The sequence below is a fragment of the Girardinichthys multiradiatus genome, chromosome 22, assembly GCF_021462225.1.
Source record: "Girardinichthys multiradiatus isolate DD_20200921_A chromosome 22, DD_fGirMul_XY1, whole genome shotgun sequence".
NCBI lineage: Eukaryota > Metazoa > Chordata > Actinopteri > Cyprinodontiformes > Goodeidae > Girardinichthys > Girardinichthys multiradiatus.
Window position 1 is genome coordinate 42,792,592 of NC_061814.1, and position 16,687 is coordinate 42,809,278.

The window sequence follows — 16,687 nt, forward strand, 5'->3', positions numbered from 1 at the left end:
TGTCTCTTCCTAGAAGCTACACCTGGCCTGACTCTGTGTCTACCTGTGACACCTTTCTGGAGAGGGGCATCGTCCAAGCTTCTGTTGGCAACAACTTAATGCTCACCCTCTACCGATGATCCACATAGCCCTGTCTTTCAGTGTTTAACCCTTTCTCTCTCCTAGACATAGCTACTGACTGAGCTTCTACTGTGACTAACTCTATGTGCTCTCTTTCAGACTATAACGTTGAAAACTGGCTCAGAGTTTATCTGTTCTTTCTTTCTAGGTGAAACGACTAAAGGAGCTACATCCATTAACATTTACTTTTCCTTCCCATAGAAAGGACTCCTGGATCAGCGCTTCTGTGTTCTCTTTGTGTCTCTGCTCTGTTCTCTCAAACCCCCAGTCGGTCGTGGCAGATGGCCGCTCAAACTGAGCCTGGTTCTGCTGGAGGTTTCTTCCTGTTAAAAGGGAGTTTTTCCTCTCCGCTGTCGCTACATGCATGCTCAGTATGAGGGATTGCTGCAAAGTCAATGCCAGTGACTGTCCACTGTCTCTACATGCTCATCCAGGAGGAGTGAATGCTGCAAGTCACTGACTGGATGCAATCTGCTGGGTTTCCGTAGACAGAAAAACGTTTTATCCAATTTGAATAAATAACTGAATCTGATTGAACTGTTCAATGGTTAGGATTAATTGGAATGTATGAACCTGACTGTTGTGAAGAGCCTTGAGACGACATGTGTTGTGAATTGGAGTTATATAAATAAACTGAATTGAAATAAACTGAATTGAATTATGGTAAACTACTAAGACACAGGGCACGAGGCAACAAAACATTAGGGATTGAATTTTAGCTTTCAGAAGCGAACAAAGGCAAAGAAGAAAGGAATATAACAGATTCATCTATGTTGTACCTGACAGCAGCAGAGAGCACATCAAATAGCAGGTGCCTCTCTTTTGCTGCCAGAGCCCACATCAAACCCTAAACAACTCATTCAGAGGCATAATAGAAGCTCTCAAACTCTGCCAATATTGTCAGAAGTGTGTGTGTGTGTGTGTTCCTGTCTTGGCATCACAGTGAGAACCATTTTCCCGATTTCACCATCAAATTGAGGACCGTTTGTACCAAAGTGAGGACATTTTGCTGGTCCTCACGACCTATTTTGCTAACGGTTAGGTTTAGGACTAAGGTGTGAATTGAGTTTAGGTTAAGGTTAGGGTTAGGCATGCACTGGTAATAGTTAGGTTTAGGGTTATTGTCAGGGTTAGGGCATAGAAAGGGTTGAAAATGACTGAAAATCAATGGAAGTCAATGGGAGTCAACAGATGGTCCTCACTACATATAGCAAAACAAGAGTGTGTGTGTGTGTATGTGTGTGTGTGAGTGTGCATGTGTGAATGTTTATTCAGTATGTGAAATGCTGTTATTTTCAACTCAGATTTTTTTGCTGAAAGTAGCAGGCCATTATTGTAGGCTGAAATGTATGGAGGACCGATCCTGACAAAATTTAAAATAAAAGCAGAAATATATATATTTTGTTTTTCCTTTTCCTTAGACATGCGTTTTCATCAAGAAATGTAAATATTTTCTTTTTCTTTTTCTTTACACATGCCTTTGTTCTTTTTACATTTCCTCGTCTCTCTTTTTCCTTTACCGTATGCATTTCTGCTTCATTATGCAAATGAGGAGGACTGCCTTCTTCTCTCCAGCTCCTCTCCTATTGGTCAATATACAGGAAGGAGGAGGATCCACGTGCAGGCCGAGGGTGTGTCCCAATTCAGGGGCTGGATCCTTCCAAGTCCGTACTTGCAGGCCGATTACATCACAGCACCGGGCGGAAGGTCTGTCAAATGCTGCCGACAAATGTGTCCTTCTTCTGCCCGATTTGTGTGTATCCTTCGTGGTCCATTTTTTCCCATGATTCATTGCGGGTCGAAGCGGTTTGGTCAAACAGGGCCAGCCATGGCGGACCACAGTGGCAAAAGCTGTGAGTAAATTGTGAAAAATTACACTTTCTGTGATACAAATGAACTTTTACAATGTTTTTAGTGCGGGAATATAACTGTGTAGACGTGAAAAATCTGCTTGATTTATCAAGACATGGCTTAATTTCAAACGTGCTCCGACGTGTTTGGAGTTTTCCGCTCCCACCGTAGTAACTGCCGGCTTGCCTCACCAGTCCTACCGGCGGTGGGGCGATCTAGCCCGGTAGAGATCTGACCGGACTGTCGGCACTGAGCTCCTGCTGCCAGTCATCACAGTGAACGTTAAACACAAGTGATTTCTAACAGTTTATCTTAGTACTATTTTAATGTATTGTGTCATTTGTTCATGTAAGTCGATTTGACATTACAGGTGATATTAAAGTTAACCTGAATAAATGGACGATTTTATGTAATCATACTGTATCGCTGGAGAGTGTGATTGAGAATAAATAAGCTTTTAAATATTAATTTTTGATGAAGAAATGTGCTATATGTGTTTTTAAAAGTGTATTTATAATTCAGCTAGCAGTATAATTCGTGATTCCAGGTACAGCTGAAGAGAAATACACTTTCAAATTCAAGCAAATCTCAGTAAAGAAGTGAAAGGTTTGAAAGAGCTTGTTTTAGGCATTTGCATAGAAATATTTTAAGATGTTCTGCAAATTAAGACAAATGTAACATTAAAAAAGGCTTTTTTTACACTGATATTAAGCAAAATGTTTTTTTTTTTGGTATTTTCATATTTTTTTTAGGGACAAAGGAGCAGACGGGCCAGTTTATTAAGCTCAGGGGTGAGAATGTCCACCTTTTTACTGGAGCTAAAAACTCAGCCACCGTGGCTTGGAGGTACAATAACAACATTCTTTGCAGTCAGTTTCTGTCCAGTTTCAAAACCTCCTATCTTTCTAACTTTCATAAATATCCATCTAGTGATTAACATACTTCTTTTGGTTTTCTCTCTTTCCTTTTGCTTGTTTAGGACAATTCTGGAGAAGATGGGCCAACCAGGGAAGGTTAGGGTTAAAAACAAATGGGACAATATGAAAAGGAAATATAAATTATGTTCAGAAGTTCTCATGTCACACACAAATAAAAAATATTTATAAAAGTCTTATTGGTTTTGCTGTTTAGTCAACACTTTTTTCTTCCTTCTAACTTTAGGATTGCAAGTATCCAGGGTCAGGAGAGGGAGTCAGTGAAAAGCCCACTGCTGCTACTTGGCCCTGGTTTGTCCTTATGGATGAGGTGTTGGGACAGAGGTCTTCCACAACACCTCCTGTCCTAATTGCCTCCATCCCGGAGGAAACTCCAGGGCCAAGGGGAGCAGTGGGCAACCAGATGGAGAAGGAAGAAAGTGAGCCAGCAGGAAGGTGTCAGAAAAGAAAGAGGGACAGAGATGATGGAGTTGATCAGGGAGGACATGAGGACACAGAGAATGGACAGACTGTTTTCCATCTTAGAAAGAATGGTACTGAAATAAAGTGCTATATAAGAAATAAATAAATATGTTTTGTTCAGATAGTTTCTTAAACTGTTAGAAATCACTTATGTTTAACGTTCACTGTGATGACTGGCAGCAGGAGCTCAGTGCCGATGGTCCGGTCAGATCTCTTCCGGGCTAGCTTGCCCCACCGCCGGTAGGGCTGGCGAGGCAAGCCGGCAGTTACTACGGTGGGAGCGGAAAACCCCGAACACGTCGGAGCACGTTTGAAATTAAGCCATGTCTTGATAAATCAAGCAGATTTTTCACGTCTACACAGTTATATTCCCGCACTAAAAACATTGTAAAAGTTCATTTGTATCACAGAAAGTGTAATTTTTCACAATTTACTCAGCTTTTGCCACTGTGGTCCACCATGGCTGCCACTGTTTGACCAAACCGCTTCGACCCGCAATGAATCATGGGAAAAGATGGGCCACGAAGGGTACACACAACTCATCCTTCAAATCAGGCAGAAGAAGGACACTTTTGTCGGCTGCATTTGACAGACCTTCCGTCTGGCGCTGTGATGTAATCGACCCGCAAGTACGGACTTGGAAGGATCCAGCCCCTGAATTGGGACACACCCTCGGCCTGCACGTGGATCCTCCTCCTTCCTGTATATTGACCAATAGTAGAGGAGCTGGAGAGAAGAAGGCAGCCCTCCTCATTTGCATAATGAAGCAGAAATGTATACGGTAAAGGAAAAAGACAGACGAGGAAATGTAAAAAGAACAAAGGCATGTGTAAGGAAAAAGGAAATATATACATTTCTTGATGAAAACGCATGTTTAAGGGAAAGGAAAAACAAAATATATATATTCCTGCTTTTATTTTTAATTTTGTCAGGATCGGTCCTCCATAGTATGATCCTGCTTTGAATTCGTCTTTTTCCCAAAACAATTCACATGACGGCAGCATTGAGCACAACCTACTGAGACAATAATAAAACATTTTCCATAGAATAAAATAATGGCAAAGTAAAATATTATTGAGAAACCTCTATAAGGAAAACACTAATTTTTAATCTAAATTAAAGACATCTTTTGGTGTTACACCTGAATGTAGGGCTTTTCTTCATTTAGATATCTGACTTTCACCAAAGTTTCTAACTTTTCCAACAGGGTTCAAAACGGCAGTCTTAAGAGCTTGTAAGAGCTTACCATAGGTTAGAGAGAGACATTGAGATATGGCTAATAGAAAATAGAGGCCAAGGAGTGATTTCTTCATCTTCCTGATGTACCTTAGAGACAGTAAACAGATAAAGTTTAGGTTACTATTATTTGAAGTCTCTTACTATGTGGCTTGATGCCAATAAATGAAATCCCTTGCTGTACAATATTATATCAATTCCATGTTACTGAAGGTTGGATACCTTTGCACTGACTACTGAAGAGAACGGACAATGAAAGGGAATATTGACAAGCAGTTAAAAAGAAAAAACATCATTTTATTTATTTTTTGGTGAAAGAAAAAACTATGTGGTGTAAGGGTGTATAAGGGCATAGGGACAGGCTTTCACAAAGTTTTATCTTGTTTAGGTAAGTTGACTTCAAACCAGTCTTAAAATCAAAAAGACAATACATAAAGTTCCAGTTGGAAAATAACATACACACATTTATTAATATACGCATGATTTTTAGTTGGTACAATGTTGTTAGGTTTGAACACCTCACTTTGACTTACTCAAATTTACGTCTTGCATTGGGGCCAAAAAGCTGAGTCTTTGTCTGATCTGACCTTGAATTCTTTTTTTTTTTTCTGATTGCATTGGAGTTTTCATATCTCTGTTAATTTACAGCTTTTAATTATATAATTTTAAAGTTCTGTTTTTCAGGCTGTAATGATGACAGAACAAAAAACAATAATTGCCCTGTTGGACCCTGTTGTTCATTACTGGACTTTTGTGCTACTTACGGATTGGCCGTAATGAACACCATGTTCAAGCATAAGGGTGTTCATCACTGCACTTGGCACCAGGACACCCTAGGCAGGAGGTCGATGATCGACTTTGTTGTCATGTCTTCAGACCTTCGGTCGCATGTTTTGGACACTTGGGTGAAGAGAGGAGTTGAGTTGTCCACTGATCACCACCTGGTGGTGAGTTGGATCCGCTGGAATAGGAGAAAGCCAGACAGACTTGGCAGGCTCAAATGCATAGTGAGGGTCTGCTGGGAACGTCTGGCAGAACCCTCGGCCAGGGATGTATTCAACTCCCACCTCCAGGAGGGCTTTGACCAGATTCTGGGGGAGGTTTGTATGCGCTACGCTAATCTTTAAGAGAGAGCTGGTGTCGGCTGGCGTGACTGCGTATTTCTGACTTTCGGCTCACTTGACCGCAGTTTTCTTCTGTACAGTTGATGTCTCCTCACTGAAGCGACGCTGCAAGCCCTGCAGTTCGAGCAGAAGTTCAGAGATGCGGGGGATCAGAGTCTACGGCTTTAGTCAGCGCTGACCAATAGGGAAACGTCTTACAGCGTTCGTCTTTAGGCCCCGCCCAGGATGTTCATGTTTCCAGAACTCAAAATTCGTTGAGTTCAACCAAAAACAGAGAGCGTCAAAACCAAAAAAGCGAGACTCATAACCAAAGATTTTTGACATGCGCAAATAAAAGTTTGTTTTGCAAATAACTTTTTTCTCTTTGTGAGAAAAAACTCTGAAAGTTTTGATCACAACTTAATATTTTTTGATTGAGATTAGTTTTTTTTGATTGAATATTATTGTTTTGATTGAGATTAGTTTTTTTTTATTGAGATTAGTTTTTTTTTAATTGAGATTAGTTTTTTTTTATTGAGATTAGTTTTTTGTTTGATTGAATAATATTGAGACAAATTTAACTCCATACACTTGGGGACACTTTCAAAGTTTTCATAATTGTTCGGACTGACTGACCTTCATTTCTTAAAGTAATGATGGCCACTCGTTTTTCTTTACTTAACTGCTTTTTTCTTGCCATAATCTATTCAGTAGGACTATCAGCTGTGTACTGTATTAACCTCCAGCACAACACAACTGATGGTCCCAACCCCATTTATAAGGCTTGAAATCCCACTTATTAAACCTGACAGGGCACACCTGTGAAGTGAAAACCATTTTAGGTGACCTCCTCTTGAAGCTCATCAACAGAATGCCAAGAGTGTGTGGAGCAGTAATCAAAGCAAAAGGTGGCTACTTTAAAGAACCTAGAATATAAGACATATTTTCAGTTGTTCCACATTTTTTGTTCAGTATATAATTTCACATGTGTTAATTCATAGTTTTGATGCCTTCAGTGTGAATCTACAATATTCATAGTCATGAAAATAAAGACAACTCTTTGAATGAGAAGGTGTGCCCAAACTTTTGGTCTGAACTGTATGTATATATATATATATATATATATATATATATATATATATATAAGCATATATATATGTATATATATATATATGTATATATATATATGTATATATATATATATATATGTATATATAAAAGCATATATGCTTTTATGTGTATATTTGACCTTATTTTGATTGTAGAACAATCACAATACATTTTTACTTATGCACCCAGTTGTTCTTTTAGAAATTATTAAAGCTACATGTTGGCAATTCCTCCCTGACAAAAAAAAGGCTTAAGGGGCATGGCAGTGGGGCAGGGGTAAAGCAAGTGATCTATGTATGGAGGCTACAGTCCTTGATGCAACCATCACAGGTTCGAGTTCTGGCCTGTTTACATTTGCTGCACACCTTCTCCTCTTTCTCTCTACCCAATTTCCTGTCAGTCAGCTAACAAAATAAAGGCCACTAGTGCCACAAAAAAGTCTTAAATTGATCAATAAAAGTCCAATATTAAAATGACACTCAGGTTCATGATGAGTGCAGGTAAACCTCTGATCAGAACTGTACTTAGGTCATCAGTCTGTATGTTATAACAATGGTATAAGGAGATATATAGATCTTTCAGGCATTAAAACATGGAACTAACAGAAACTGAAGAATAAAAAGTCAACATATGATAGAAAACAAAACAGTTGGACATCTGTTGAAAATGCACAAATTGACACCACAAGACCCAGAGTTGCTGGTGTTTAATATCATCACGGTGCCACAAAGGTAGATGCCAACACTCAGTGGGCGTTTGCGAGGGTCAGCCAGCGGGACAGACCTGCATGTATGTGGAAGGGGAGGGGTGTTTTGAGCACTCACAGTTGGCTGAATAGAAACCCTGTGCTCTGTGAAGGAACACTGAAGAAAATATTGAGTTTGCCATCCCACTGAGGCAATATGAAAAGCACATGCCAGTATGTTTTATTCTCAGTCAGTCATTCTACATAGGTTTAGGTGGTGGCCTGCATTTGAAAATATTATTTCTAGTAAAAGATGTTGCTTTGTTTGGGCATCCACACCCTCCGTAACTGCTGGCTGCCAGAGGATGTGTATGTTGTAAATCTGGCCAGCTCATTAGCAATGACAGAGGAAATGCTCACAGCCCACCTGCTCCCCTCCACCCTCTTTATGGCTCCACAAATTAAAAGGACATTAACACACAGACTGCATTGCTCACCTTGATGCTCACATTGCTGTGTCTGCTCTGTGCTGTACACCCCTACCATGCCACTGAACAACTTAATACACACCAACAATGGGCATGATTTATTATTAGATGCGGACCTTTAGGGATGCAGCTGAGTCATTCTTTCTCTTAAACACAAGCATTATGTGCAAAAGTTTGAATTCATTAAGGATTTTCTCTAATCCCCACGTGGTCATAATTATACCTCAAATATACAGATAAGTAAGTTGCAGAGGACCCACACACTTTTTGTGGTCATCAGCAAGCTTCTAGCATAATTCTGTCTGGGTGTTTGGCCCCTCTAAGTTTATTTAAATTAAATAGTTTTCTGGTAGAGATCCAAAGTTTGAGCATAAGCTCCCTAAATTTGGGAACTATTTCCAAATAGTAAACTCCTCATCAGCACTGTTGCTCCTGTCTGTTTCTCTATATCCACAAACAAAATACTGCTATGTTCTGTTTGCCTCAGTCAATCTCTTATTTTCTGTGACATTTTAGTTGTGTTAAACTACATAATTTGAATTCCTTGCCAGTCTTTCAGTCATGCTCCTTCATCCCTCACGTCCATCATTTTCCCCCTCTTTGTCTCTGATGTGCTGATGATGTTCTAACCTCAGTTACTGTGGCATGTCCAGTGAGTGACAGCATGATTAAGTGATGTCCCAGCATGTTTGCTTTGCCCGCAAGAGGTCAGCCGAGGTCACAGAGGTAATGAGGCCATAAAAATTCAGGTAAAGAAAGTCATGGGGAAACCAGATAAGGTGCAGAAAAGGTTAGAGGGAAATGAACAATGTGTATTTGTCGAGTTCCAAATCTGTCAGAGACAAGTGGAAGTTGCAAAGCTTAATAAAGGGCTCTCGGTGCACAGATTGGAATTTGTGCTGCATTATTATTGTGACACAAGAAAATCAGAATGAATTTTCCATGTCTCATTTATCAAGCAAGCCAGGCACACCAAATCATTTAAACTTATGAATAAACACGTGGCACCTGCAGTATTCTGATACAGTGTTCAAATACACAATCTCTGCATGTGTTATGATGACTATGTTTTGGCATTTTGTGAAGGTTTTGGTTCAACTACAAAAAGGCAGATGTGTGCAGTATAATGAGTGGAGATGTTCCGACTCATTTCCTTAGGTTGCACTGCCTTTAAGACGAATTTAGCACATTGAAACTTAACATTACAGGGGTTGGACAATGAAACTGAAACACCTGGTTTTAGACCACAATAATTTATTAGTATGGTGTAGGGCCTCCTTTTGCGGCCAATACAGCGTCAATTCGTCTTGGGAATGACATATACAAGTCCTGCACAGTGGTCAGAGGAATTTTCAGCCATTCTTCTTGCAGGATAGTGGCCAGGTCACTACGTGATACTGGTGGAGGAAAACGTTTCCTGACTCGCTCCACCAAAAGACCCCAAAGTGGCTCAATAATATTTAGATCTGGTGACTGTGCAGGCCATGGGAGATGTTCAACTTTACTTTCATGTTCATCAAACCAATCTTTCACCAGTCTTGCTGTGTGTATTGGTGCATTGTCATCCTGATACACGGCACCACCTTCAGGATACAATGTTTGAACCATTGGATGCACATGGTCCTCAAGAATGGTTCGGTAGTCCTTGGCAGTGACACGCCCATCTAGCACAAGTATTGGGCCAAGGGAATGCCATGATATGGCAGCCCAAACCATCACTGATCCACCCCCATGCTTCACTCTGGGCATGCAACAGTCTGGGTGGTACGCTTCTTTGGGGATTCTCCACACCGTAACTCTCCCGGATGTGGGGAAAACAGTAAAGGTGGGCTCATCAGAGAACAATACATGTTTCACATTGTCCACAGCCCAAGATTTGCACTCCTTGCCACATTGAAACCGACGTTTGGCATTGGCATGAGTGACCAAAGGTTTGGCTATAGCAGCCCGGCCGTGTATATTGACCCTGTGGAGCTCCCAACGGATAATTCTGGTGGAAACAGGAGAGTTGAGGTGCACATTTAATTCTGCCATGATTTGGGCAGCCGTGGTTTTATGTTTTTTGGATACAATCCGGGTTAGCACCCAAACATCCCTTTCAGACAGCTTCCTCTTGCGTCCACAGTTAATCCTGTTGGATGTGGTTCGTCCTTCTTCGTGGTATGCTGACATTACCCTGGATACCGTGGCTCTTGATACATCACAAAGACTTGCTGTCTTGGTCACAGATGTGCCAGCAAGACGTGCACCAATGAAGACTGGCTACCAGGCTGGTCCAATTTAGCCATGAAACCTCCCACATTAAAATGACAGGTGTTTCAGTTTCATTGTCCAACCCCTGTATTTGTCTTTTTCAACAAATTAAGATGAACAAGTATAAAAAAAAATATAATTAATAAGGCCTAATATTTACCAAACTAATTAAATAAATGTTAATTTATGTTCAAAGAGAACTAGTAGAAATAGGTCAACTTCTGTCACTGTCCAATTTCTATATGATCTGCAAAGGATGTGCTTTTATGTTGAAGAACCATTATTGTCTTTCGAGTAACATAGGGAAAACCTGTTAATCACTGTTCTCAGATTGGCCACATAAATACCATTTGGACCCTTTTTTCTACTGACTTTGAGTTCTAAGATTTAAAGGAAGAACAACTTGCAAATAATTACATACCAAAGGGTAAGTCATGGCATAGTAAGTGAATAGGAAAGAATACTGTACCTGTGATTAAATGTAATAGAAGGTCCTTTAATTTTGTGTTTTGTGATGATGCTAGTTTAACACAGAGGGACTAATGTTGGAGGTAAATGATGTATATCTCATTTAGAAATTATTAAGAAGTTATTAAGAAACATTGGTGGGCCCATTATTATGATGCTACAGCAAATATGAACAAGTTGTTTTAGACCACATGGTCAGCAATTATCCATCCCTGTCAAAGCTGTAATTTGTTTGATGGTAATACTAAATAAAAACAGATGAACTTGGAGACTGTTGCTAACATTCTTTACTGGTCAGTAGTAAGGAGAAATATTCTAGAACACCAATCCATGGTGTGTGTAATGGCAACCAATCATTTTTATACTGCGTTAACTAAGAGGTGAAACTATTGATCATTTACGTAAATGACCTACACTTTTGATTACTTTTGCATCTGATTAAGAGAGATAAAGACTAATCATTAGACCCAAGTCCCAGACCTCAAGTTCCAGTCGCAAGTCTTTAAAGTATGAGTCTAAATCAAGTCCAAAGTCTTGGTTTTTGTGATTTATGTGCAATTAAGTCTAAATTGCATAGTCATGTCCTTTCCTCTACCATACACTAAAGTTTATAAACAACACATGCACTGTCAGATATACTTCTCGAATTTTTGGCCGTATCCTCAGCTGTATTTATACTTACAAAGCTGATAATTGCATAATTTGTGACAGATTATCCCTACTGAAAGGAGGTTCTGCATGACAAACTTCTGAACTCAATGATAGTTTTAAAATGCTGTGGCTGTTAAGTGTGGCTTTTTGAGAGAAAATTGTTAAAGAACTGCCATCCAGCTATAAAATGTAACAGTAATGTAATTAAAAAATGTTTCTGCCCTGAACATCCATGAACTATTCATGAGCGGAGGCAAAGTTACACCATGTGTCTGCATGAAGATTCCGAGAAGTCCCCCAAAAAGCTTCATAGAATGGGACTTTACTGTTTTATTGAAACCAAGTAGACAACACATGATGGTGAAACAGTTTTACTGTTTTCACTGCTGAGCAGGCTGACTGCTCTGTACAGGTAAACTTTAGTAATCCAATCCAACAGTCACATCTAGTGATATTCATGAAATCTCAATTTCCAGTTTATAAAATTGTCATTTATATTTTATCATCTATGTTGCTAATTGCAGCAACACAGGACCAGGACAATGGAATCTGGATCAGTGGCTCCAGCCTAATATCAGAAAAATGACTACAGTATCTCTTCCGATATCAGTACTAGATTAAATCTGTCCCATTTCTGGTTCTAAGTATTGATGCACCTCTCAATTCCAGATCATCATCTATGCATTTCCTCTTGGTTGGAAATTGGTCAGTAATTGGAAGGTCAAATACTGAAACGTCAGATCCTGTTTCTGTGCATTAAATGCATCAAAACTGGAAACCCATTCAGTTTGTCCAGTCTGTGATCAGATAATCTCTAGTTTTAAGTGGTATGAGGGGTAGTATTGAACTAACATAATTAACGGAGGTATGGTTTAATAGCTGTCTCATTGCTGATACTAAGCCTTTTATTCACTGACTTAGGAAAGTTAGAATACAGACTCTAAGTCCCACACAACGGTGAGCTGGCCGAGCTAGAATCAGTTCAGTTGTGGATGATCGAAACAGCCTCATCTAAATACTCCTTATTTCTCCCATTTATTTGCCTGACTTTATGGATCAGGGAGAGGAAAAGGCAGTGGCTTTGAAGATGTGATAAGGACTCAGAGAGAGATATGCACTCAGTATAAGCACAACATGACGTGGGTGAGTTTTGTGTGTGTGGATTCAAGCCCCTGTTTGAAGTCCTCCACTTCACTTTGGCAATTACTTCATATCAAGGATTAGATGGAGGAGAAAGCATCGGGAAGACACAAAGATGGACAACAAGTGAGAGAAGAGGAGGGAAGTAGCATGTTGAAAAAGAGGACAGAGAGGTAGAAGAAACATATTGCAGATTAAGGTCTCCACCACAGGGATTGTTTCTCCCTTTATTTGAAGAAGGTTGTGCTGGCTGTCCAAACACGAGCCCTTTAACAACAAACTTCAATGTATTTTTTCATGTGCTTGAACAGCATAAAGTAGTGCATAACTGTGAAGAGGAAGGAGAGGAGAAATGTTTTTAAATATTTTCTTGCAAATAAAAGTCAGAAAATGTTATGTGGATTGTCATTTAGCCCTGTTTACTCAGATACCACTAATTAAAATTCAGTGGAACCAACTGCATTCAGATAATTATCCCAGTGGACCATTTTATACATGAAAAAAAAAACATTCTTGCATATATAACAATACAAACATTATTTGTATCTTGTTTATTAAGGTTTTTATTTTCTATTTTCTATTTATTATTTTTATTTTTTATTGTTTTACACAGATTCCATTAATGTATTGGATTCTGTGCTTGGGTCCCTCACCAAACAAACACAACTTGGCATGTTGTCCTTCTGGAAGGTAAACCTCTGACTCAGTCTCTAGTCTCACCACCAGTTTTCTTCAGGATTACCATGAATTTAGCTTCTTACATCTTCATATCCATTTTGAAACAAGTTTCCCTGTCCATGTTAAATTACAGCATCCCCCACAGCATGATGTTGCCACCACAAATGTTTAAAAGTGAGAATGATTTAATATGCAGTGTTACTTTTCAACACATGTAGCATACGTTCCTTTTGGTCTCATGTGACCAAAGCACCCTGTATGCCCTACACAGCTTAGGTCAAACTGCAGTAGCTTCCTTGTCACTCAATGGTCGAGTTTGAGTAGTGCATGACTGATTGTTTTGTTCTACGTTTCTACCACCCGAGTGGTGACTTCTGCAACTCTTCCAGAGTCACCATGGGCCTCTTGCCTGAATCTCTGGCTCTCCTTTGTCAGCCTGTCATTTTAAGGGGGCGACCATGCCTTGGGAGTTTTGCAGTTGTTTCATACTCTTTCTATTTGATGACTTCTAAGTTTGGAATATTATTTTATAATCTAACACAATTCAAAAATTCTTCAAACCAATTTCCCTAACCTGTCTCCTGTGCCCCGTGGCCTTCATTATCCCGCTTGTTGTGTAATATTCTCTGTTTAATAATTCTGTGACTTCTGAAGTCAATTGTTTAAACCTCGTTTTGTTTAGGGGTATCAGGAGCATGAAGGCTAAATAAAAAAGCACAGCAGGCGTTTCTCATTTTCACTTGTAAAACTAATTATAAACCATGTTTAACATTATTTTCTTCCTGTTTATATATTTTTGCAAGACAATGTACATCAGGCACAAGACAATTTAAACAAATCGGTCTTATATAAAAACATTGTATTTAAATTTTCTACAGAAAGCAGTTTGGATGACTATAGATAAAATAAATGAATCATGAACTCTGATTTGTGTTTATTTTTCCAGATACAATTAATCAGTTTCTTACCTCAGGGATATGAACAGAGTATGGCTGCCCATGGAAGGTCGGTGCATTATCATTCACATCTCCAATCTGGATGTTTACTGTGTCTTTGACCACCTGAGAAAGGAAACATATATGTACAAAATGATTGAATTCAGAGCAAGAAAAAAAAGTGCAGAGTAAATTATAAATTAGCTACGGGAGAGTGGGCTGAAAGTCGGTTTATTTTTGCACATAATGTTTGTTAAGTAAGACAGGTGTCAGATAAGAGATAACTGGAGGTGACATGTGGTCAGGCTATATTCACAATGTCAGCATGTATGAGGTCTTGGCACTATAATCACAGATCAAATCTGTCTCGTACCTCATGAGTGTCACTCACGAAGAACTCGACCTGCATCTCTGACTTGGTCTGGTGCAGAAACAAAAACATCAGCATCATATTTCCATTGAGATGTAACATATATATTTTAGAGAAAAACATTTGAAAGTTTTGAAAAACTCTTCATCTCACATGCAGTGTTGCTGTACTGCTCACTTCAGTTTCATCATTTGGTGATTTACTCTCCATGTTCTTTTTCTAGTCTCAGCTGCATTCGCTTTGCTAAGGGATAAGCATGCAGGCAGAGCTAAGTATGCATGTTTGTACCTCACGGTCGAGCTGCTGTCGAAGCCAGACCACACCGGTGTCCTTGTTCACAGAAAAAAACCTCATGGCCTCTTCTCCTGAAACCCCGTATATGAGTGGTTCCCCCTCAGGGTCCACTGCATTAAGCTGCGCAACTGAAGAACCTGCAAGAGAAAGTCAAGAGTCAGAGGTGGCAGATGGTCAGATAAGTTGTGAATGTTGGCACAATTATTAAATATTCTTTCAGTGAAAAGAGTTTCTGAGGTAGAACCTTTACTGTAGGAATTTTTAGGAATTTATTATGTTAACATTTCCCAAAAATAGAATCATAATAAAAGAAAAAATGAAAAAAGCATAAAAAGGGAACGTTTCAATAATGTAATTTTTTCTCAATAATTTTGCTTACTGAAAAAGGAATCATGACTCTTTACAATAAAAAAATTGCAAAATGCAGTAATTCATGCATGGGTGAGAGATAATTAATCAGAGCTTTTAGTTGTTCACACAGATAGTAAGCTAAGTGAGGCTGATCGATCAAAGCCAGAGATGAAATACCATCATTAAATTGGCTACTGATCTGTGTATCGGTGTATGAATGTGTGAGCGTTAGTGAGTGCATTTGGGTGAATGTGGCTCTAGTGTAAAACGCTTTGAGTGGTCTGTATGACTGGTAAGGTGCTATATAAGTTCAGTCCATTTATCAGGCTGGGCAATATTCCATGATGTAGGTGGATACAGTGATGAAGTTATAGGTTTTATTCTAGAGATTCACCATCAATCAATCACCATCAATCGGCAATAGATTTGAATAAGAAATATTTTCCTTGCTTAACTCTGATTAGTGATATGCAAGTTATTAAATACATCAAAAATAAAAACTCCCACCATTTTCAGTCAATAAATAGTTCGCTGGTGCTTAGTGGTCGAGACATGGTCCCTGGGGCTCAGTTGGAAGAAGATTCTACGTGAGGGCACAACGTGCTTGTTGGGGTCGGGTGTCATGTAAGTCCGGTGGCAGGTGACTGTTGTACTGGGAACACTAATTGTCAGTGGTATAAAAATACATAAAAAAAAACACATGCCTGGACATATAACAGTAATAAAAGGGCATTTTTGAATGGAAACACTTCTGCCATGAGATTCAACAGCTTTATCAATTATTTCGGTACCCGACAAAACTCTTCAGTAAATATCTTAAGATCTTTCCAGAGCCAGGGAATTACTGAGGTGTTAGGCTAATTTTAGTTCACTTCATCTATGTTCTGATATTACTATTTGATAAATAAAGCGTTTTTTTTCCTTAATGAACTAAGTTGTTTGCCTTGAACGTTGTAATTCTAACAACCGTGTCGATCTGAGAGAGATAGAAAGCTTGACTGAACAAGCAGTGCTACCAACTGCACCACAATCCTTCAGGATCTAATATTTTAATAAAATTCAAGGATTAAAAATGATCATGTCACTATCTGGAAAAAAAAATACACATAGAGGAATAATACTGTTTTAATATAATCAAATAGGATTCTAAATCCTTGTGGAATGCTAATCTTGGACAGTCCACAATTGTATGTTTATTCAGTTAGTTACTGCCTGTCTATAGATTGTAAATTCTTCATGCAAATGTTTGCATGTATAGGCACACCTAAACCCATCCCCCATTTGTCCCTGAAGGTATTTAGTCAGACAAAAAAGTAAAGTCAGCCTAAATCAAACCTGTCACTCGAGCACCAAACACACCGACCAATTAGGCTTCACAATCACCCTCCCCTCTCGTTTTATTAATACACTCCATTTTCTTATGAAAGGGTGGCAAAATATGACTAATTAATATAACGATTTATGAACCCCTTTCATTGCAGTCTAATGAGATTTATGCAAATTCAGCAGGTTTCAGTATGAGTTATAATTTAGTTGATGACAGTGCAAATTAAGCAT

General features: G+C 39.1%; 1 protein-coding gene across 1 annotated transcript in view; it reads right to left on the reverse strand.

Moving 5' to 3' along the window:
- Positions 1-15,754, reverse strand: part of LOC124858957 (cadherin-23-like) — a 191,272-nt gene extending 175,518 nt beyond the window's left edge. The window contains exons 1-4 of the mRNA XM_047351298.1: positions 15,718-15,754; positions 14,774-14,916; positions 14,489-14,536; positions 14,149-14,241 (exon numbers count right to left, since the gene is read on the reverse strand). Of these exons, the coding sequence (XP_047207254.1) occupies positions 14,149-14,241; positions 14,489-14,536; positions 14,774-14,916; positions 15,718-15,754 (321 nt within the window). The remainder of the gene's footprint in view (positions 1-14,148; positions 14,242-14,488; positions 14,537-14,773; positions 14,917-15,717) is intronic.
- Between the last annotated feature and the right edge of the window lie 933 nt (positions 15,755-16,687).